The 24,744-nt window shown below is 41.3% G+C and overlaps 2 protein-coding genes across 4 annotated transcripts in view; one reads left to right on the top strand and one right to left on the bottom strand.

Annotated features, from left to right (window-relative positions):
• The window catches only part of acbd6 (acyl-CoA binding domain containing 6), a 29,951-nt gene extending 10,581 nt beyond the window's left edge, over window positions 1-19,370 (bottom strand). The window contains exons 1-7 of one of the 2 annotated variants that reach the window (XM_035646514.2): window positions 19,224-19,370; window positions 18,803-19,124; window positions 18,541-18,605; window positions 17,931-18,027; window positions 14,929-15,005; window positions 10,854-10,959; window positions 7,683-7,772 (exon numbers count right to left, since the gene is read on the bottom strand). In XM_035646514.2, coding sequence (XP_035502407.1) covers window positions 7,683-7,772; window positions 10,854-10,959; window positions 14,929-15,005; window positions 17,931-18,027; window positions 18,541-18,605; window positions 18,803-19,081 — 714 coding nt within the window. In that variant the 5' untranslated portion in view covers window positions 19,082-19,124; window positions 19,224-19,370. Of the gene's footprint in view, window positions 1-7,682; window positions 7,773-10,853; window positions 10,960-14,928; window positions 15,006-17,930; window positions 18,028-18,540; window positions 18,606-18,802 lie in introns of both variants that reach the window. The other variant, XM_035646516.2, reaches the window with a different exon arrangement.
• xpr1a (xenotropic and polytropic retrovirus receptor 1a) overlaps window positions 19,271-24,744 on the top strand; it is a 63,165-nt gene continuing 57,691 nt past the window's right edge. The window contains exons 1-2 of one of the 2 annotated variants that reach the window (XM_047336998.1): window positions 19,271-19,361; window positions 20,499-21,085. In XM_047336998.1, coding sequence (XP_047192954.1) covers window positions 21,017-21,085 — 69 coding nt within the window. In that variant the 5' untranslated portion in view covers window positions 19,271-19,361; window positions 20,499-21,016. Of the gene's footprint in view, window positions 19,362-19,423; window positions 19,461-20,498; window positions 21,086-24,744 lie in introns of those variants that run through there. The other variant, XM_035646512.2, reaches the window with a different exon arrangement.

Below are 24,744 nucleotides of genomic sequence, written 5' to 3'. Positions count from 1 at the left end.
CGAGCTTGCTTGTTCCCGTGGGACACCTTAGCCTCCATTAAGGCCATCACAGAGGAGGATACGGTTTAGGCTGAGTATTAACATCACCAGAGGCCCCTCGCCTGTCCTCCCGAGGCTCATCGATGATGTTTAAAAAGAAATATATGAAATAAATAAATACATAAAAGAGTGTAATATGAAAATCAATGGCCAGGCAGGAGAGGCTGCAGCTGAGGCATTTGGAGTGAGGGACTCATAAAGCTGAGTACTGCGGGAGACTGATGGAAGGCAGAACACTTACTTTGTTTATTCTCTCTCCTCACCCCTGTCCCCTCCCCTCACTGTCTGTATCCAGCTCTCTCACTCTCTTATTCTCTCCCCACCCCCCTCTGTCTGAAACGGTCGAGGACAGCTTTAATGCTCCTGACAATTTATGTGGATGGTTAAGAACGATGGAAATCAAATAGTTGAGTGTAGGCAAGGCCCAGTGAGTGGCCAATAAGAAAGAAACAACAGCTGATGATGGCAAAGAGGACTGTTACCTGCTGGAATGGCTCTTTGGGCTGCACTATTACTGTCAAGTTGCTGGGTCTTTTTCTAGTGCTCATATTATGGATTCATAACTGTGTCTGTGTCCGATCGGCACTTTTAACACAGCACGGCAACAGCTCTCATTTCATCGAGTCCAGCTAATGTGCAACAAGTACCAAATATGAATCCTTTAAGAACAGCTTACAGCCTGGCTTATAAAATATCAAGAGCTGTTTGTGGTGGCTATGGTCGATTTTATGTGTATTATAATTCACCAAGGTGTGCTCTGATTAGAACTGACACGATAAGTCGTTTAGTCAAAACTCTTTTTAGTCCAATATTTGCTTGTTCCAGCCACTCCAATGAGAGTATTTTCTCTGTTTTATAAAATAGCTATATTTATAACTGAAAATCTTTATGTTCTAGAGTTTTGGTCAGACGAAACAACACATTTAAAGACCTCTCCTTGGACTCAGGGATGGGAATTATTTGATGACATTTTTTAGAGAAAAGATTAATAGTCAAATTAAACAGCAGATAGATTGATAACTGTAAGTTGCAGCCCTGCTTCAGATTTCTATTTGTTTGAAAAACTTTTAATAGACCTGTTTGACAGATTCTCCTCTGTACATTTACTTATATATATATATATATATATATATATATATATATATATATATATATGAAAATGTAGGACCCATAAATAAAGCTATTGCTGTCACTGGGAAATATGTATAAAATCCCCCCCTCATGGTACGTGTCATTTTATATTGCAACATCAATATATATATTGTGATAGAAATTCTGCAGCAAAGTTTCTGGCAAATCTATTTATAAGCCAGGAATGGAGAAAATACCCAGACAGAATAAAAAATCTGACAAATCAGAGTTGTTTCAGCTCACAGATGCAAAAATGATATTTAAAAAACCACAATGCAGTCCTGCAGACTGATCTGCAACATAGCCAACAATGGTGTAATACCACCAGAGATTTGAGAGGGACACATACCACTGAATAAACAGAGGAGGAAAACAACTGATGGTAGCAAAATTTAGATTTATCACCGTATATACTGTATTTTGGCATATCACGCAACTTTAACAGTGTCCATCTCATGCCTTTGTTTACTCTACTCTATTTTCTCTTATGTGATTCTTCAAATTCACAATATATACATTATCCTTACTTTGCCACCTTGCTGCCTATAAGACCTTACATATTCTAGGGCTAGGTCACACACACACACACACACACACACACACACACACACACACACACACACACACACACACACACACACACACACACACACACACACACACACACACACACACACACACACACACACACACACACACACACACACACACACACACACACACACACACACACACAATTATGACAAATCTTGCTGAATATTTGTTATGACTGGGCTGACTGAGCCATTAGTTATAGGAGGCATTGCTGGGAAAGGGGAGGGATACAAACGTGTAATAATGCCTCCACCATAGAATTTCAATCAGCCACCATGGGGTGTGTGTGTGTGTGTGTGTGTGTGTGTGTGTGTGTGTGTGTGTGTGTGTGTGTGTGTGTGTGTGTGTGTGTGTGTGTGTGTTTACCACTTCGATCACACAAGTAGTTGACACCACAGTACAGGACACAGATGAGAGGGTTCAGTGCTTTGTTGCTACACTGGAATAAGATCTAAAGTGCCTTCAATAGCTGCATAATATCCACAAAAAAAGAAGTAGATATTATTTCATTACATTTTTGCCGAATGTTACAGCTTCAGGATGAAATGTAATAAATATTGGTACTCAGTAACTACTGCTTTTCATGAAAAATGTGCATGAACACATTCTAATGCTTGATGATTTGGTCTGATTAAAAAGGAATATTTTTTCAGACATGCTTGATTTGTGAGCCGGGGATTTGGCTCACACACCTTATTTAAGAAGATGTACAAAACCCTTTTCCTATTGAGAAATAAACAATAGCTCTTTACTATTTGGTAATTGCAATATTTCATATTTTCAAGAGAATTTGACTTTTTATAGTTTTTCCATTACTTTGACATGCAAAACATATTTAGGCTTACAATGAAAATAACATTCCCTAACTAATAATAGAGTTTTGAGACTGATACAGTTTTGGAGAAAGATTTTTTGTGATTGTTTTTTTGAATGCACTGGTCGGGGCTCGAACACGCAAGGAAGAAGAGTAACCCGGATATGCACTGGGTGGGATGGATAAATTACCTTTAACCCATCTTTGGCATTCTGTACTGCATTGTCCTGTCATCAGCCTTCACGCAAATACTGACATATCTGCAATTAGCAAATATCCGCCGATATTTCAGCCCAGCCAATTTATGGAAATATTTCCCACATTCATCAGTGACATGTGACGTCACATATTGTACATATCAGTCATGAATAAGTTTCACACGCAGTCATGAAATCACTGTTTGGCTCCATTATATAGATAAATCAAGAATCCAAATCCACCCACACAACTCACACATCAATGGGTCCGTACCCAAACACTCTCCAGATAACACTGCAGGTTCCACATGCAGACTATGTGTATAAAGACTTGTTATGTGCTCTCTAGCCACCGATTGTAGGCTGCCCAGTCAGATATTTATTACTATTGATCTAGCTGGTCCTGGCTGGAGACTTTTGTTCTGCTACTCGAGGCTCTGACCTCAATTAAGTTATGAATTTCTATCTGATAGACTGGGAGCGCTTGGGGCCTGCCGTGGCTGTGCTACCACGCTGGATTAATTAGAATTAGCGGCGCTTCGAGTTGCCCTCCCCGCCTCATGGATCATGTTGTTTTAATACAAAGTAGAGGCAGAGGCAGCGAGGGATGGAGTGGGGGGAACGGGGGCCCGGGGGGAGGGGAGAGTGATGAGGAGAGGAGAAAGAGAAAGACAGACAGAAAAGCAAAAAAAAAAAAAAAAAATGCAGGAATGAGTTTAGTAAAAGCATTTCAGATGCGGTCATGTGCTTCAAACCTGCACTGTCCCATCTCCTCTAACTTAAGTCTTAGCAATCGTTCCTTCCTGCCATTGTGTTTGTGCTGTACTAACCTGCATCTCACCTGTCCTACCTCTTTGTCAGACTAATCCCGCCTCCGTGACTTACCCTGTCAGTAATCGCTTTAAGTCAGACATTGTGTAAATCTACTCTGGGCCATTCCTGACCTTTGTTGTAGTCTGAAAAACACCTCTGAACCAAAGCCCCATCTTTTCAACTCCAATTTCCACAAATGGGCACATCCTTTATATTATCAATGCATTTCCATGGCAACCTGGAAGCTTGTTGGGAGTGACAGAGGAGGGCTCGGGATTTTCGGCGTGAAAAGCAAAAGTTGTGAGTGTGTGTGGGATCAGGCTTATTTTACCTGTGGGTGTGGGATAACAGCATCTGGACAGAGAATGACCACAGGGAGTGTGGACAAACAAACGTCTAGACCACTGAAAAGACAGATTCTGACAATACTCAGCAACCTTCTATTGCTTTTGCCCTTAATGAACAGGTAGCATTAGAAAGTGACAGGAATGGTTGGGATGGTTTGCACCAGAACGTCTCAAACGTCCTAATAGTGGATCAACAAACCCTACGAAATTATGTTTCTTAATAATCCTCTTCTTTATATTGTGTTGAATTTGTGTGCATCTTGTTAATGATGTGGATGCATCTCCATTTGTCATATATCTGGTTTTGGTTTGGCCTGTTGCCTTCTTGTTTACTATTCACAGTACATATCAAATCAGACTTTAGTTCTTTAGTACTAAAGAATACTTAACTAACCTGTAAAAGCTTTTCTAAATTACTCAATAACATTACCTGTTGAAATCGTTAGATAACGGTGTGAATATGATTCACATACCAAACCTAATATATATACCAAACCTGTCAAATGCATGTATGTTTAATTTTATCTTAACATGAAGCAGCTAAAGAATAACTTTGCTTTACAAAGTTTAGTGTTGAATTAGAAAAGTTAATTTAAGTTTGTTCTCGACCTTTGCAAGGGTCTCAGAAAAGGGTTATGAAAAAACAGAAATTTGACCATCTATATTCTGTGGAAACTGGGCAAAATCAATTTGATGAAGATGATCATGTGATTTGATCAAAAGTTTAAGAATGGCAAAGTAAAGTGAGATTGTTTTGTCCACAGTGAAAAATCTCTTTAAATCAGGACGTATTAAATTAAAGAAAAAGTAAAGACGATGAATCTGACCAAGAATTTCATGTCAGCTTTTGCTCATCGCAGAACTTTTTGGCCATTACTCAAAAAAGAATTGACATTTGATAAAAAATCCTTTTTGAGATGTCTTGAAAACATTCGTACGACCACTGTTTAAACAACACTTAGTGATGAAATTCTCTTGTCAGATCCCTTTTCCCACTGTCATGATATGGAGGAATGTCCTAAACCTAAGCGTATTCCTCATTAATGCTCTTAAATACATTCTAGCACACAGAACGAAAGTCCAGTGTTTCAGCCTTAATTTCAGTTATTACATTAAATGAGGTTTTATTGTCATCTTTCCCAGTTGGTGCCGTCTGCCCCACTTTCTCTGAGTGTATTAGCTGAGGGAGTAGTGATACTGTGCGTGCCTGTGTGTGTGTGTGTGTGTGTGTGTGTGTGTGTGTGTGTGTGTGTGTGTGTGTGTGTGTGTGTGTGGGGGGGGGGGGGGGGGGGGGGGGGGGGGGGGGGTGTTGAAGGGGTTAATGTACAGTACCGACACCAGAGTCTGATCTACAGTTGGCAGGTGGCAGAGCTGTGATCTGTGTATTCAAACACACACACAGCTACCTATTGTGGTCCCACCCTGCCTTGATCCAGGATTAACTATTGAACGAGCCCTTAATGCAGGTTACCAGGGTTTGGGAACAATTCACTAAAACAATCAGTTGATTAATTTCAAACGATTTTCCTCCTCTGCCAAGCAAATAATAATACTTTTTGTTATAACTCTCAAGTCCCCCTCCCCTTTTTAATCAACAAATTAAGCATAAATCATGTTTGATCTTTATTTACTGGTTGCTCGGCAGTTGGTAGAGGTCAAGAGAGATTACTGGTCGCTCTAACAGCCTGCAAACAACCCAAACATTCCTCTGTTCCTCTCATGAACAAACACAAGCTCACATACTTGGTTTACATGTGACAGGGGCTTTGGACAAAAAAAGAAAGAAAGAAACATAAAACTTAATATGATTTTTTTTATCGTTCTCCAATTATACAAGGTTGCTACAATCCTTTCCTTCTTTTCTTCCTCTATTCCTTTCCTCACCAACTTAACCACAAGAGAAACAAACAAAGGGACATCTGAGCAGGTTCTAATGAGAGGCATATCGTTTTGTAAGCTTTATATAGTGAGATAATTTGGCATTGCGACAGAGTGATATGATTTAGCTCACTGTATTTTTCTCTCAGCCACCCTTGTGCCACCTCGTAAATCTGCTACTAGCAACTGCTGCAGAGGTCCAGTTTCTTTAATATTCACTCTCTTCCATGTCCGGCTTCCACCCATACCTGCGACGCGGACAGGTGGCAAGGTCCCGATGGCCTGAATGCATCCATTCAGGTGATGCCTGCACTCTACCTGGCTACAAAATCCTGCCTCAGGATTTAAATACTTTTTTACTACTTTTTCTTAACTCACTTGCAAAGATTAGGCCCATTTTAAAGCTGACCAGGGTTTTGAATAATAAAAAATTCATCCAAAATCTCTACATTATTGTCATCTTCTCTATGTTCAAACTGTTGAGGTAAAAATAATAATAATATCATAACCTGACCAAAGATTCATGTTTCTTACTTTGACTGTTGAAAACTCCTGGTATTTATATTTTTATAAAATTTATATTTTAATGATGGATACATGACTGTTAATACACTACATCTTACCAAGGGACAAAAGCCTTTTTCGCTATACATCCATCCTGCTCTTCTGTCATTATCTTGATATGGCTCAAAATCATCAGTGAAGTGTTCTGTAGTTATCCCACTGTTGAGTCTTTTATGAACCATTCGCCACAAATCCACCGCCCCCCTGCTGCATTCAAAACAAAAGGAGCCTACGCGCATAACCACAAAAGAGAAAGTCATTTGTGAAATGTCCTGATAATGTGGGTTGTGCAACGTAAAACAATTTGCCTGATTACTTCCAATTGATTCTGCCTTATAGTTAAAGCCTCAGTGCCCGATGGACTGCACTATGTCGTGCCGCTGGGCAGGGAAGAGGAGCAATTTCTCCGATGTGCAGCTGAGCCAGCTTACCGCCAAAGCTAAAGCCTCCTGGATGCTGCTAAACCTTGGGAAGGCTAAACACTAGGCAAGCTACCAGCTAACTCTGTCTGTTAAAGCCCAGGGGGATTTGTCTGTGGCACAAAGTGAATTAAAGGTGACCTTCTGGGAGGGTTGAGAGGATGGAGAGAGAAAAGAGAAGGCCAATGGGGGTGCTGAAGATGTCACTATTTGCTTTGGGTTTACACTTACGCTGAGGAGTGTTAGTAGGAATTAGAAGGCTCCAGGCTGACACTTTCCTTTCATCTCCACCATAACAGCATTCATTTCAAACACTGATACCTGTTCAACTACACTGGAACAGACCTCAAACACATCCTGTAGTGACTTCTGAAACCAAATCCAGCAACCACACTTCAGCAAACACGTTATATTTGTATGACACATTATATTTATGCTTTCTTGGTGACAGAAAGCACAAACCATTTATACCGTGTGAAACTGTGTTATGCAAAAGTACAATGACAGTGCACTGTGTGTAACTGCAACTGAAAGTGCATCTTAGGTTCTTCCGTCACCAAAAAACTGTCCAGCTCCACAAATTAAATATTGTTTGCAGTTGCAGGGGTGGACTCTTATAACACACAGACCTGAAAAGATGCTCCAGTTCTGGGACACTTGCGGATCTACTTTCTTTCATCCACGTTTTGTCAGAGCGATAAGAAAACATTCACTTAATAATTTACTTTGCAATTATCACGACAATCGACTGTGAAACCAAATTAACAACCGGCACCAACTGGCTACCAAAATTCTAACTTTCAAACAAAGGCCAACAATTCTTGATGACATTTAATATTTTAAAAAACCCAGAGACAAAAGAGACAGACAGAGACGTGCTGCTCACCTGACTGTTGATGTCTGCTTTGTGCTGCAGTAATACAGACACCAGCTCCTTGTGTCCTCTGTCACAGGCCCAGTGCAGGAGAGCTCGGCCCTGAGAACACAAACAAACTGTGACTTCATTAAGAACTAGGACATTGTAAAAAGCCTGTGCAAAACTTTGCAAATATGACCAAACATTTGACAACATTCAAATTGTTTAAATGAACTATATTGCATAACATGTCATGTCTGTACTTCAGTCAGTGTCTTTGCTACCAGACAAAATAAATTTGGCACAACCATTCAGAACCTTAGGACCTCAACTCCACAATGATAGAGTGACGAGATAGAGAATGTGCACTACACTGCTCTGTGTGTGTGTGTGTGTGTGTGTGTGTGTGTGTGTGTGTGTGTGTGTGTGTGTGTGTGTGTGTGTGTGTGTGTGTGTTTGAGAGAAGTGGTTCAACCTCCGACCTAGATCCTCAGCACAAATGCAGAAACCTGCAAAGCTGTAATGATGTCCGCACACGCACGCACGCATGCAGGTGTACAACTCAGTCTGGTCCTCACTAAGATGGAAGTACAGGTAGACACACACGTATACATCATTCTCTCCCTAGATCCAAGATCCTTGTTCTAATAAAACCACGCAAGCTCATTTTTCAGTGAAGCCAATTAGGTAAAGCAAACTCGCCAAGTCCAGTTCTGTTGCTTAAATCATATTGATCACCACAGCTGCATGTTAAAATGGATACTCATGAGTCAGGCCAGAATACCAATGGGTTGGTATCACTCTTCCTCTCTCTCACTCTTTCCTGCTCTTTTACAGGGGTGCTGCTGTTGACTGCTGGTCACATTTTCACTGACGACTAGACTTTACTGCTTCCAACAGGACACGGCACTAAGTCAATTTCACTTGGGCTTTTGGGGATTTACTGTCATTAATAAGAGCCTGAATGTGTTAAAAGGTATACGTGTGGAGTGATCCAGTGACTGAATATTGAAGTCCACATAACCACAGTGACCACAGTTCGATTAAGGCTCCCATACTTGTCTCCTGTCTGACTCTTCACAGTTGACTATCGAATAAAGGTTAAAATCTTAGTGCTACATTCAAACATTAAAACACAACATTCAGACTTTGGTCCTTGATACTTAGAAGAGGGGACTCTTCTGATTCAAGCTTTCAACCTTTTTGTTGCTCACTGTTGAAGACAGAAGTGCAGCTGTGTAGAATGACCCCTGCAGGATATGTATGCAAAATGTATGTACAGATGTGAAAACCTCACTGCTTCTTTCAATTCGTCTGTCTCCTCTATCTCATCCTCTCTCTTTGGCTCGATCCCAATACAAACACTTGCAGCTTTGCATGTTTGAGTCAGTATGCAGAGTAGGCAGGTATGCAAAGAGTATGCAAGTGTGTTCAGTATCTGAAAAACAGTCAATATAACATATAATACAATGCTCAATTTGAATTGGTATGGTTACCTTACTGATTAAATATCATCATTTTACATATCAAATGTAGGATTCAACATGTGGTTATACGAAATTTAATAAACGGTTGTTGTCAAATGTTGTCTGTTGTGTATTCATTGGCAGGGGATTTCTGAGTTTACGTTAAAATTGAAGGTCGCCTCTTTAGGCTTCTTTGCCCTAACTTCAGGTAAACTAAAGCGATACTTGAGGCACATGTCTTGAAGTATGATTTGTATGCAGAAAAAACACATATATATGTAATAATAAGTGCAATAATTATTAAATTGTCTTGGATTTGAAAAAGAGACAATGATTCAATGATACAATGAGTCTCCCAAACTGTGGGGGTGCAACACAGAACTGTAAATGACACTTTTCTTGCCTTGTAGGTTTTGTTTGAGCTCAACAACTCTCTTTGTGTTGTTTGGAAGTGATAAACAACCAAAGTGTCCTTTCATTTATGTCAAAACAAGGCACAATGTTGGCATGCCTTCTTGAGGCGATCATGATTTATTAATTACATACACACCGCCTAATCTGACATTGTCACTTCCCTTTTGTTTTTCTCCAGTAACTTTGATGAGTACATGCCTTTCCAAAATGTTTTATCACAGAGAATGAAATATCCTTTTAGGATCTTGTTGATTAACAATAATCATTGACAGCTCCATGTAATTAAGCGATCATGTTTCTCCTTCAGTTCCCTGATTTTTTTTGTTTTTCTGTTACTTTCTATGCAACCAGGAGCTGTGTGGAAATGCCATGAATGAAGTGGTGACTGTCTATTTAAGCAAACCCTAATGTTTTCTGACAATGTTCCACACACTTGCAGCATCAACTCAGGTAGTTATTTGGCAGGAGAAGCAGTTAAAGATTATACTAAAAACATGTAACACAGGTGAATATTTGGTCAGTGACACATTGAGCATCTTCTGGGACAGAGCCTCTTTCTGTGTCCGTCTCTCTGAGCTGCAGAAGCGGATCAGGCCTCTTGCTGATGTAAAACTTCACCATTGCCCTCTGCTGCTGAGCAAGCAGCACTGCAGGTCAGCAGGCTGCATTAAAGGGCCGACCATTTTTTTTTCTGCTGCTGTGGCCCGTCAACCATCTGGTGTTTGACTGGGAACTCACCAGCCGACCGCCTGCTTATCTGGAGAGCGGCTGTGATAAAAGCGAGGCAGGGGGCGAGCCATTTGGCCTGGCTGATTATGAATCAAGGACAGATGGATGGATTTCAGGGTCAATCCGGAAAACACTTTGCGCTGGTAATAATAGCTGTTCACACAATTCACACACCTCAGCCGGAGGAGTGGTCCCGTGTGTTTGTGGCTTCAGATCATTGAAACCATTATGTAATGACTGCAACAAAAAACGTGCCCCAGTAACCCGTATTTTTTTAATGATACCCCTTTTGATAATTTTCCCTTGCCCTAGTACACAAGGGGTCAGAGCACAGGAGAGCAACCCTACAGCTGGTATGGATTCAGTGTATTGCTCAAATCACTTCAGCAGGGTGAATGCTCTCTGACGTTGGCTGTTGAATCCTGCGGTGAAAAAAAAAGTATTTCCCTATTGTACTTCTGTCTCGTAACATACATGATATTGTAGGTAGCACTGCATTGTCATGGTAACAATCTTTTAAGTAGTACTGTAAACTGCAACTCTCACATGCGGCCAGTACAGTTTCGCTTATAATTTCAAGCACAGACGTTACCTCTTCGTCTTTAGTATTGACATCCACTTTCTGGGAGCCGATGGCCTTACTGATGTGGTCGATGTTGTTTTCTCTGCAGAAGTCAAAGATGTTCTTATCCTCTTCCCTGAGAGTGACATAGAAATTCAAACAAAGAGAGAGAGAAAGGAGAATATTGAGTCAATCTTATTTTCTGACCATGATTGGTAGTGAAAGAATCAGATCCCTTTGCTATTGTTTGAATTATGTTTTGAGATATGTCGAATAGTGGCATTTTGTTTGTGGAACTTTAGGAGCTTTAAAAATTTTTTTTATCAAACCTATTATACACAGAAGAAAACTAAAATATGAAAACTGTCAAGAGCATGTTTTGTCAATTAACTAAATGTTTTAAGATTTTTCTTAAAATTGTTCAGTGCTGTTGGCCAAACTTCATTCATCCCCATCGACAGTACTCTGTAGAACAGGAAAGGGGACACAAAAAAAAATGCAGTGTCCGTGTGCTTAGATTTTTGGACACTGCATTACTACAATATCTAGTAATCAAACACATAACTACTCTTCATGGTTCACACAATACCAGAAGCGACACGTGCCTTGTCCCTGGGGAACACTGACACGCGACACACGCACACAACAGCGCCGTCCCAACTCTGATTAGATCTCTGTGTCTCTAATCACCTCCTGGCATTGGGGACAGGTTGAGTGCTGGTGGGAGGCAGGGTGCAGTGGTGGTGGTGGTGGAGGGCTACTGGGTGAGGAGGAGAGAAGGGGTGAAATCTCATTTAGAGCTTTACGCCTTCCCCTCCTGTTTAACCATGCCGGCCATTCAGATTAATTGAATTTAGTGCTCTATTGTTTGACAGAAATCCCACATACCCACCACTGTACCACTAAGACAGTCATCCTTAAGGCCAAAACCCCACTTGTTCCCGACTATGACGCCAGCTAGCTCTGTCGCACTGGGCCTGACATGTCCCACAGCAAACACCCATGGCTCCAGCAGTACAGGGGGCAACTGTGGGATGTTGCACAACATCATTGAGACAAAGGTTGTTGTTTAGTTTGGTGGGAAGAACAACACACAACTATCTGCCCAGATGTGTTTCTGGACCAAGACACAAAAATGACGTCCTTGAGTTTTACAAATTCTAATTTCTTAATTCCAATTCTCAACAGAATTTTCAGGATGAGGAGAGGCAGCCTATGTATGTTGATCGATTTTCCAAGAAGAGTAAGGTTTAATGAAATTATGTATTCTGTGGCTCTGGAACAGTTTTGTAAATAAGTGACATCATCTGGACTAGCTTGGCTAAGACTTAGAGACCATAAATGTTTTAATGGCCCACGTTACTAGGATCCAGGAGATTGACCCACATCAGGGACTAAAATTCTGGTTAAATTCAGTCTCTCCTGCTTAATTGCAGTGCCTAATTACAGGGGAACCAGTAACCAGTACTGGCGAACTGAACTGGAAGCTGCAACACTAACAGGCATAATACAACCACTGGCCAAGTTTGAAACCAAGACCAACAGTTTGCTCAGAGAATTACAGCAGAGTTCCCCAGCCCCAGTGACATTCACTGCAGTAAGAGCCTTAACTCCATACACATCTGAATCAACCACAACCTAAAGCTACTCACAGGGGGAGATATACTCTTACTGATCACAATCAGTACATATTGTCTACTGTGAGAATACACTGCCAAAACTGACACTAACTGCACATACAAAGTTCATTAATGAACCTCTTCACTTCCTTTTCTCTGTCTTCACATCTGCTTTCTCCTTCTCACTTGTCTGGTTCCTCCCCCTCTCTCTCCCTGCCGTTTGCTCATCAGCCTGTGATGAATTATGAATAACTCATTAGACTTTTATCACAGCTAGGTTATGTATGAGCACATTAATTTACATACCCCTGATTACAAGCACTGTTTATTCATGAACCCCCCACGCCGGGCCACACCCACTTCCTTGTCTGATGGCCACGGTGACCCCAAGTGTCCCTGACGTGTGGGCACCATCCGTCTAACCTGGCAACTAATCAATAGGCCAGCTCATCAGTCTTTCGTCAATGGTCAGACAGGGCTGGCCAGACGGGCACACCACACACGCTCACATAAAAATAGCACACACACAACTGAGTATGTAGTGTGAGGTTATATAATACATATAATCACTAAATTAAGCTCAAATATGAATGTACACACACACACACACACACACACACACACACACACACACACACACACACACACACACACACACACACACACACACACACACACACACACACACACACACACACACACACACACACACACACACACAGACTGTAAGAGAACAAATGGTTAATGTGGGTCCTATAAATGACGTGACATCCATAGTGCCGCAGTGCATGCTGGGAAGGTCACAGGCCACATTTTGTTGCGTGAATGTGTGTGTGTGTGTGCATGTAATATACGCTCACATGTATGTGTGTGTGTGTGTGTGTGTGTGTGTGTGTGTGTGTGTGTGTGTGTTTCCAGTCTGGTGTACTGGCAGATATGTCCTTCATCCATCAGGCTAAATTGGCCACAGTAGTGGAGAACACTCATCTACCTGGCCTGAGCTTCACTGATCAACAACATGGCCACACCATCCATCACACACACACACACACACACACACACACACACACACACACACACACACACACACACACACACACACACACACACACACACACACACACACACACACACACACACACACACACACACACACACACACACACACACACACACACACACACACACACACACACACACACACACACTGATGTGAGTACGAGGAACAATGAAAACTCAAATATCTCCGCACTGGCCTACAGCACAGCGTACAGACAACAACACCTCCAGTGTTTTTTGGTATCCATTCACAGGGTGGGTGAGAGAATTACAAATGAAGCATTCAAATCCATCTAAATCACATAATGATCAGCTCAGTAACCCAGGGATATTGATAATCAATCCTGATTTTGTCAATATACACGCCACTCACACACATGTAAACAAATTCTGAACTCGAGATGAGCACTGAGCAATGCAATTAACTCTCTGTCTGGTTAACAGGTGCTTAGCTGTTTAATATGGAGTGTGTGTGTGTGTGTGTGTGTGTGTGTGTGCGTGTGAGAAAGACGAGATTGAAATGCAGCAGAGCAGTGAGTGTGACAGTTCCAGCAGGCTGTGCATGGATTTGGATGCAATTGCGTCGACGTATAGAGGCAAGTGTATGTTTATGTGTGCACATGTGCATAAGTGCGTGTACGTGCAATGTTAATGACTTACTCCTTCCCGGTTCCCCTCAGGGCATAGCTGCAACTGGATATCACCAAGGGGAGCACCGTTCTGGGAAGCCTGCTGTACCCGCCTCCCTCGGATTTACCCCGCCTGTCCTCACCATCCCCCCGGACAACCCCCCGAATCGAACGTAATTAAAAAGGGGAGACTCTGGCTGCCTCTTCCCCAAGACTGTGCATACTAATCACATACAGCCATTTAGAAGGAAAACCTGCAGGATTCACACATCTCATTTTCATTTCCAAAAGAGCTCTTTTTCATTGAAATGAAGATGAGGTTTTTAAGCTTGAGTAAGTCTGCCAGGCAGAAGTAAATGGAGGATATATTTCATTAACATAAATCAGAACTGTACGACGTCTCCGGACCCTTACTGCAGTCACGGTCTGTTGAATATAATCAAATACAGCATCAAGACCACTGGTTAACAATGCCAGAATCAGACTGAGTTTACGTATGTATTAAATAAGTCATAATTCACAACTAGAGGATAAAGTTGAGTATGTTCAAGGACCCTTGAGATCTGGGAAAGGCCTCTAGATTCTTTGGGATTTGAAAACACAACTGAAAAACAGAAAATTGAATGAAGAGAGTGTGAGTTGGCACAGAGTAAAAAAATGCACAATGTGTGTCTGTCAGAATCCTATAGAGGCTACTGTTGTTCACTGTATAATCAATGTAAACAACAGTTTCTGATGTGTTTGCCTGTGTGTCTGCATGCCTGCAGTGTGTGTGTGTGTTTCTTCTGATGTAAATACCTGATCATCTCTTCCTGGTATAGAGAGCTGACCGCTGCTCCTCCGAAGCCTGTTCTCCTTTCTGCTCCTTGTCTTTCCTGTCAAATAAAAACATCCAGATATAAAAGAGCAATATTCACCGTATACACTTTCAATTTAAACTACAATATTTACAGATGCCAGTCACTATTAACAAATTTGCGTCTTGTTTAGTTATAGAAAGTGTCACCAAACTAGTATAGTTTGGCTTTGTTCTGCAGGCTGTGTTGCCATCCTATATGGACAGAGGCACTGACCCAACTGTTTTGTGTGCCTAGTGCAATACAATAGGGCCAGGTTAACATATTCACCATGAATGGCTTTACCTATAGCTTCCCCCCTATAGACTTTGCAAAGCCAATGCACGACAGAGATAACGTTCAAAATGTATAATTTTCAGACACTACTCGCTGTGGCTTTAGACATGACCTCACTGGCAATAAATAACCAACAACATGCAACAGAACAACATTTAATATATTGCACCTTAAGTTGTGGCTGTTGTTAATCTTTTGTGTTTTCATGGAATTCCATATTACATTCGGTTCAGCCAAGACTTTATTACCCAGCCTATTCTTCACTGACCAACCTTGACTCACAAAAGAACCCACACAAATCTGATTTCAGGAAATATAGGAGGGTAGGGAAGAACATGACAAGCGAAGCAAAACAACTGTGCGTGCACTTTTGCTTCAACCTAATTCACTTCAGAAACTCAGAATATTCGCTGATGCATTGGCCCTACTCCTCTGCGCTGTAATGTAATATAAATCCAGTGTCTGCTCAACAATTGAGACGGAGCAGAGGTTAAATTCTGGCTATTATTCTCTCCCCTGCTTCTCTGTCTATGCACTCCTACTTACACCATCTTTACTGTGTTTCCAAATGAATAGCCACCGCCATGCTAAGGTGCTTTGTTAACACTAATACAATCAGCTTCTTTTCAGGGGAGCATTGGTGCACATGCTGGCCTGTCTGCTGGGTTCTATCCTGGCATTGTGCAGCTGTGGGGCAGAGTCAGTGAATGTTGCCCTGCACTGTGGTCGAGACAAAAGGATGTGTCAGGTTTGGACGTGTGGTTGACAGTGACACTTTAAATGTGACACAAATATGGAGGGAGAGCAAAAGAAAAAAAGGAAGGGTTCTTGAGAAGCAGGGAAGATTAATAGAGGAAAAGCAGGTAGCACCGAGGTGGAGAAGAATGAGGAGGAAGGAATAGGAGCAGTAATGAGGTGGGAAACAAACCAGAGGCAAAGTAGACAATGGGGAAAAACATGTGTGAGCCACGAGACGCTAGAGTAGGTCCCACATAAATGTAATCTTTGGTTCTTCTATTAAAGAAAACACAGCCTAATTCCATGTCTCTGGGGATGAGCTTGTAGAGCATTAAGAGACTGTGAATCTATGCCCAGCTGAGAGTATACTACATCAACTTGTAGAGGAAATCCACAAACTGTGGTCAGATGTTTGCCGCGTGTGGACGAGGCAATTTCAGGTGTGAAACTTTCATTTTTTCTGATTTTATTTTTACGTAATTAGCAGCGACTGTATGGCAACCCATAGCTCCAGGGACAGAAGTTTTGTTTCCTGGTTACTTAAAATGTATGTTAATACTTTAAAACGTGAAAATGTAATTAATATACATTTTGGCAATTACAATCTTTACAAGGAAGTATTTAAAAATATACATATTATGTCATAATCATGTCAACCCCTCACCTTAAATTGCATCCTCACAATCAGGACATATGTGGCCATCAAACTTTATCTGGCTTTTATTGAGAAACGGAAATTCAACACTCTTTGCAGAATGATCAAGTATTTTCCAAATTGATGGAGACTGAATTTAGAAAACCATAATCTAAATGATGGCCAAATAGCAACTTCAGAACATTATTTTGGGCATAAAAATCTTCATGTTTAAAATGAAAAGTTTCATGCTGAGCTCTGGCAACAACATTTGAAGAAATGTTAAACCATTGCTGCCAGCTGCTGTACACTTCACTGTACACTGAGTTTAAGCTGGCTGGGTGTACAATAGATCATTCTTTCCAGCATGGCTCCTTAAAAACTGACACTTGAATAAACGATATTTCGTTCCCAATCTCTGTTGTAATCACACAGCAATCAGCTCACTTTGTTCAATACAAGCATATTTATCTTACACACATTTTGATGTGGGCGTTACGCATGACTAGTTTGCTTTAGTGTTTCATTAAAAAAAACTCTTCCTGACAAAGTCGACAGTACAAAGTTGTTGTTGTAACTGAATGAAAGCCCCAAAGGACAGACTACCCATGGCAACACAACTCTCCTGACAGTCCAATACTCCAGCAGTGTAAACAAACTCGTGTCATCATACACACAGACAAATCTCGACAGCCATACTCCTCTTTCTTGCATTATTCAAAGTCCAAAATGTCAGAACCTGAGGAAGACAACATAACCTCCTCATGTATTTTTCATGCTACATGTACAGCATAAAGAGCCAATAAAAGGGCTGAGACAAACTCACTGTGACACTGCCCTCTACTGACAAAAATGCTACATCGCATTTGAAAAGGAGCAAATTGGCCAGTGGCGGTTTATATTTGTATTTTTTTCACCATGGAGCAGAGATAAGTTTAATACTGTTTATTAGAAACACCACTTTGAACTTGTTTTAAAAATACAGGGTTCCTGATGTGAGTTTTTCGCAAAACAAGCTTCTAAACGATGTTCACCAGCTGGATTTGGATTTGACCATCTGCTAAATTTCATCATATCATTAACTGTTTATCTCATTTATTTTAGAGGGTTTTTATAGAATGTATTAAACCTGTTATTACTCATATAAAAGTGAGGGAATTTATTTTTGCATTTTGCTTTATTCAATACTTATTGTGGAATCAAGAAAGAATAAAACAGATTTGTACAGCATAGTGCAACACAGTATGTGCAGTTTTGGGCAACAACTTTGACTTCTCAGAGACGGTTCTTATTACCTTCGTGCTGCCTTCAGGGTCTAACACATTGACACAGGAAATGTACTCCTGCATTGCCTGCTCTGCCTCCATATCTCCAAGCTGCTTCCAGGCTTGCCTGGAACAAAATCATCAGAATTATCATCACAAAAATCATACCTATTATCACCAAGCAGCAAGATGAAATGTGAACAAGACATGAAGACAAGAACAACAACTCTTGTGTAAAATGAAAGTAGAATAGAGCATGTTAATCGTTTCGTTTTACTTCAGATATTCTGGTTTAGAGAATGATGAGCAGAGTTTATTTTAAACAGAAGAAAACATTATTACTTTTTTAAACTCATCTGCATAGTACACAAGCAAATGCTCTTTTTCTCTCTCTCTCTCATACACACACACACGCATGCACAATGCCTGAAGCTTTCAATCACTGAGTCACGAGTCAGGACTGTTGCTCATCATTCTTTAAAACTCCTCTAAAACATCCCTGCTACCTTGCCACTCACTCATTCCAAGTGCAATTTCTACTACAACTGACAGTAACAAAGTGACCCGTGTATACCTACAACTATGTGCACACCCTTTATTATAGCCCTGCATTTATTGTCACCGAGTTTAAGCTACATACCATTTTCTCTGTCCTTCAAAGTCAAAGAAGCCAGGCTTTGTTGTATTGCACTTTCCCACTTTGACCTGTGAACACAAGTGTAAATGATTTAGCCCATTAACACTGTTTGCGACACACAGACATGGACCTAAGTAATCTTTCAACAATCTGTGATGGGACATGATTGTGGAGTATCAACTACATTGTGGCTTACATCTAAAGTCACCTGTGGTCGCCCTTGAGGACTCAAGGTTGGCCTGTGTGACCTCAGTCGGACCCTCACCTGTTTGTAGCGAGCATACAGATACAGCAGCTGGTCCCTGCTGGCAGTCTGGACCAGATCTCGTACGCGGTCGGTTGCCGACTCAAACTCGCTCACCAGCTCCTCTCCCTCCAGCCGCTCCCCCATTTCCACGGCACTGCAGTCAAATTTCCCCAAACCCAGGTCCGAGTCGGAGTCTGAGCCTGCTCCGCCGAGGGGCTCGCCTGTGTCGGGCCGGGCTGGGTCTGTACCTGAGCCCGTCGCAGTGTCCGGGGAGGACGACGGTGACCCAGAAGCCATTGTTATTGCTGCCTGTAGCGTACCGCCAGACACGAAGAGCGCCCTAGATCCGAGCGAAAAATATTCAATGTGACCGGACAGTCGCTGCCGGGTAAATATTTGTAAAGTAAGTAAGCGGCGAATCCGTTATTAAATCAGTTACCGTTAAGAATCCGTGACAGTCGGATTGTTTCTCTCGTTGGTCCGTCTCTGGTACGGTCAATTAAAAGCTCCGGGTAAACCGCCTGCTAGCGAGAGGTTCCGGCTGTGTTTTTGACCGGGCTTCGCAGCGCTGCTTTCGGTAAGAAAAAAACAAACACATTAAGCAACAAAGGAAAAAAAACAAAAAAAAAAAACTACAGGGGCTGAGACGAAAGGACATACTCTGTTTTTACCCAGTGTAACTATGTTTTAAATAATCTAACACAGTCTCCGTGGGAATGATGAAATGTTTTGGTTCGGTTTTGATGTTTATTGTGTCTATGGTAACCAGTCAGTAACCACGGTTATTTAAATCTCTGTTTGTTTTGCTTGTTAGCTTACGACGGTTAGCTAGCTAAATGTTTGCCTCGTGGTCTCTGCAGCCTTGTTACGTGGGATAATTGAATTCGCGGTTTCGTTTACCAGCCTCGACTTTTCGACCAACTACTCCGTTAGTTACTTCTTCTGTTCAATTGGAGTCTAGTTTCAGTTTCAACCCTCGGGACGATTGTCTGATCTTCTACTTCAAATAACACGTTATTTACATCCGGTCTGAATGTGATTTTTTTTGTTGACACTCATTAATCAACATTAAACCAGACGCGTTGGCGGCAGGATGCATTGGCGCAGTTTGTCCAGCAGATGCTGCTATTGGCACGACTATGTGTTATCACCTGTCCCGATCGCTCATGAGATTCACCCAGACAGACAGTGGCTTAAGAGCAGTCTGGGTAAAAGTTTATATCAGGCAAGACAATAAAAATATTTTTTCTTTTCTTTCTGACACACAGAATAGCCTATCCGAGGATATTGTTAGTTTCGCTCTCATTACCTTAATTTGCCTTACATTTGGGGAAGTTGGACTGGAGTCCTAATGAGATCCTTTTACTACATCCTGTACGTGGTGGTGGACTATTATTCAGTTCTCTCTGCTGCTCCAGATCACAAACTAAGGCTTCTTCATTATGGTAGCCAATCACAGGAGGTTGTAGGCTGCAATTCCCTGTCCCTTTTCCAGATATATTGTGGAAAAGTAGAGATATAAAGACTGCGTAAAAGTTTGCTTAATCCATAACTCGAATAATCAGATTTGCTATCAGAGGAGATACACAGAGATGAGAAAAGTCAATCATGATTTTTTTTTTTTTTTAAATTTTTAAAACCTGTTTGCAGACAAAAGAGCATTTTGTGATATCTCAACAATTCTTCTGCAACATGATCCGCTCTTTCGTTGCAGAGACACGACAACAGCGACAAGAAGCGACGGCCGGGGCGGCACGTGGGGGTCAGTTTTCTGTGGGCGGGGGTTTTAGTGGATCCTTGGCCGCGCTGCCAATACTTGTGCAGGAGGTCCCAACTACGCCCGGTGCCACTGCGCGCTCTGCTGACGCAACCACGTCGCCGTGGCCCAATGCGATGGCGGACCGCAATGTCCCCAGACCTGCCCAGGGAGGGACGGAGCAAAGTCACTGAGACACTCTCACCGGCTCCGTTCCGCTACCGGCTGCGACCACCTGTCAAAGGCGGGGCTGCTGTCGCACGTGTAGCATGTGGCACGGGATCCGCTCGGAGCGCGCCGACCGGGACGAGCCACAAGTGGAGTGACGAGACCGGAGCGGAGTGCGCCGGGCTGACGCGCCGCACGCTGAGCCTGCAAGTTCACTCGACACAACAGAAAGTCGCGGCGACGGGGGACGTGGGACAAGCCGCTGTCGGATTTAACGGAGGCTCGAGGGCGACGTTTGTTCCGGCAAAATGAAATTCGCGGAGCATCTCTCTTCCCACATCACTCCTGAGTGGAGGAAACAATATCTCCAGTATGAGGTAAAGTGGAGTATATCTTGTATTAGGGATAAAAAAAAAACCTTGTGGACGAAACACATGCAAATACACCCTATACCCTGCAAAGTGTTACAGTAAACTGATAAGATAAGAGTCAATATAAGGATTGAACCTGTTTGAATATATATATATATATATATATATATATATATATATATATATATATATATATATATTTCAGTTTCAGTATATCCTCCTCTTGAGAGCACTAAACGACGGGAAACATAACGTGTTGTTTATGGAGGGTAATATGACTGCGGTTGTTAAGAGCCATAGGGAGCATTCAGTGTGTAGTATTGCTGTTGAGTGAGTTCACAACATTTAAACATGGACACAATGAACAGTTTACTGAACATATGAATGTCTTTCGTACTGGGGAAAAGACAAAAAAATGTAATCTTTATTTTAACAATTCATAGTGCAAATATTTTAGAAAAAAAAGATAAATAATTTCTTGAGCTGTTTTTGTTTTTTATATTCACTTATAAATCAAATATTGTTACCTTTCCCTTCAATTATATATATTTTAATTCGATTTTTTTCTTGGGGTTTTTATCGTATAACTCATTTGGGGTTATACATTCAAAAAGGGAAACAAATTCTTATTTTTTTATTGCTGCAATTCCAAGAAAAATCCATGCTCTTTGAATTATGCTTTATTTTTTGTTGTTTGCAAAAAAACGTAGCTGAACACAATGGCAATCTCCCAGGAATCAATTATTCATTGTTGCAAAATTTCAAGAATTACACCTACATATTTAGATTTTGACCAGAGAAAACAGACTGTAGATGAAGTATTTAATTTTTATAAAGATGTAGTAGTTGTTAATATTTTGTGCCATTTAACAGAAATGTTTCTCTGTTGGATTGAGCCTGCAAGACTTTATCTAACAGGATATTCTATCTGGATTCTGATATCTGTGGATTTAGAGGGATCTTGGTTTGCACACATGGTGTTTTGTTGGGTGGTGTACAGTATTAGAGGAGTATTTTATTTTCACACCCCACCTCTTACTGGCTCCACATTAAGAGCTGTAGTGCAGACGTGCAGTGACAGGACAGGCTGCGCCGTTCCATTTAGCTCTATGAATTATAGACAAAGAGCCTGTTCTCTTCAACCTCAGCAATCTACGTCCCAGACTCAACAGAAGCTCACTGCACTGGTTTTATTTTGGAAACATGCCCTGAATATGACTGTTTAGTTGGATTATCACTACAGTACAGCAGACATCTTTCTAGACTGACATGAATGATATGCTGTCATCTATAACAAAAACATCCTTGGGCAACACAATGGAAGTGAAAAAATAATGAAAGATATGTAAGACATGCAGTGAACAAACTGAGAAGAAGACAACTGTACAGTATGATTTCATTCAAATTTTATAGTTAACATACAGCCTTTCTTGGGTCTTTGTATGAACACACAGCCGCACAGTGCGCCCAGGGACAGATGCGTGACCATACCAGCCATTTTACACCTCCAGTTTTCGCCTCAGCACTTGCTGACCTGAGATGGATGATGGTCGATTTTCTTTTTCATCTGCCTGTATTGAGTTTAATTAGATGTAATTATCTTCGAGTGATATTAAAGTTTGAATATTATTGTAAGCAATATGTCTACACCAGCAACTTTCAATAGAGACTCTCAATAGCAAAATATTGCATTTTTATCAGAATCTTACATAATATTTATCATTATTTATGTTTAAAATTTTCCTTTTATATCAAAGGATGCTTGATGACTTTATTAATAGAACAGCAGGAACATGAGCAGGAAAGATTGATGGACTTCATCCTTCTATGTCTGCGTAAAAACCACATACATTAATTTTCTATGAGAATTAAAAGCACATATGGAGACAATACTTTTGTTTTCCAATTTTTATTTTTAACCATCCCAAAATCCAGCCTATTCAATCATATAGTTGTCACATGCGAAGGTACTGTTGAATTATGAAGAAATGGAGGATTGCTCTTCTGTCCGCACAGATTTTATTCTTTCTCAAAGCTGAATTATATAGGGGGTTTCAGCATGGATGCATGGGCTTGTGTGTATTTGTGTTATTGCCGCTGCCTTCAGTCTTTGTCTGACCTCTGCAAATACCATTACCTCCTGAGTGGGTGGGGCTGGCGGAGATAAAGGGGAGAGCTCACACCTACAGATGATGGACATCATATTCAAGGCTTTATGCCCTGAGAAACCATTCAAGAGACAAGGACGCACATAAAGTTGTATTAAAAAATAGCGAAGTCAGTTAACTTCAGTGAAGTGGGTCTCGGAGAGAAACAGACTTAAAATAAAATTTAATATAGCTCTGAAACCGCAAAGTCTATTCAGCAAATATTCAAACATTACACACAGTGGTAGTCATCACGAATAGCCCCTCATGTATTCACTCTGCATGAGGTGTCTCAGTGGCCACTGCAGCCGAAACAACCGCTCTATTGTAATTCAATTGTCTGTCTATTAAATGACACAATGAAACATTATTCCAGCAGCACAGGTCATTTTTACTTTTATAGTCTCTGCTGTAAAATGTGACACTTCCACATTGGCTGGATCTGTGGCGTATGCAATTAAGTTTCCTGTGCACATGCCATCTGACTGTGGTTTAAAGCGATATTCTTGCCTTTGTGTGTTAGTTGGATTAATTAACCTGCTGCCCAGTTTTCACTCTCCTCCTATTTTTGGAGCACCATACTGTGTGGAAATCTGTGCGCCGCCTATTCAGATTGGTCAGCTAGTTTCTATGCAGATGAGAAGGATGCAGCAAAGTGGCTCTTCCAGCGAATGCAGAGCTTGAGTCAGTAAGGCACTTCATCTGAACGTGGAGGCATTGACAAGGCAGTTGAGTGATTGAGTAATTAGGTTTCTGCTTTATCCTGTGGGATTGTAGTTATAAACCTATATGCTAAACAGCTGTTTGGTATGGAGGTGAGCAGGTCCTGCAGATTCCAGCAGCTTGTTTTATAAACTTTACTTTCTGCTCCTTGTTTTCATTTGCCCGAGGATTTGTCAGACAAAAGCAAACTTGCATGTTTTGCAGCATGTAAAAGGAAAGTGTGAGTTGTATAACTGTGCATTGGACAGTGCAGGTATAAAGAGAGGTACAGATGCAGGTGTGTGTGTGTGTGTGTGTGTGTGTGTGTGTGTGTGTGTGTGTGTGTGTGTGTGTGTGTGTGTGTGTGTGTGTGTGTGTGTGTGTGTGTGTGTGTGTGTGTGTGTGTGTGTGTGTGTGTGTGTGTGTGTGTGTGTGTGTGTGTGTGTGTGTGTGTGTGTGTGTGTGTGTGTGTGTGTGGGCGGGCGGGCGGGCGGGCGGGCGAGAGAACAAGGCCACTTACACATTTACATCTGCAGTCTAATCACTCGTGTAAGCTCAGACGAGGAGGAGGAGAAAAACTAACATTTAAAATCCAAACCAGCAACATTGTATTTGAAGATGAAAAGCAGGTGCCTGTGTGATTTCAGAGAGTGATTGTTGTTTGTTCAAAGTTGTAGCCCCGTCTTTCTCTAATCAAATGAAGTAATGTAGTTAAAATGTCTGAACAAGCACATTGAGCTTTATGTTGTGACAAACAGATTTCATGTAAATGGAACATCATCTATCGGTTGTGTAGTGAGAGTGTGATTTATGAGC

Source organism: Scophthalmus maximus, chromosome 13 (genome assembly GCF_022379125.1).
Source record: "Scophthalmus maximus strain ysfricsl-2021 chromosome 13, ASM2237912v1, whole genome shotgun sequence".
Taxonomy (NCBI): domain Eukaryota; kingdom Metazoa; phylum Chordata; class Actinopteri; order Pleuronectiformes; family Scophthalmidae; genus Scophthalmus; species Scophthalmus maximus.
The sequence above is the reverse complement of the archived record's forward strand: the minus strand, read 5'-3'. Positions and strand labels throughout refer to the sequence as shown.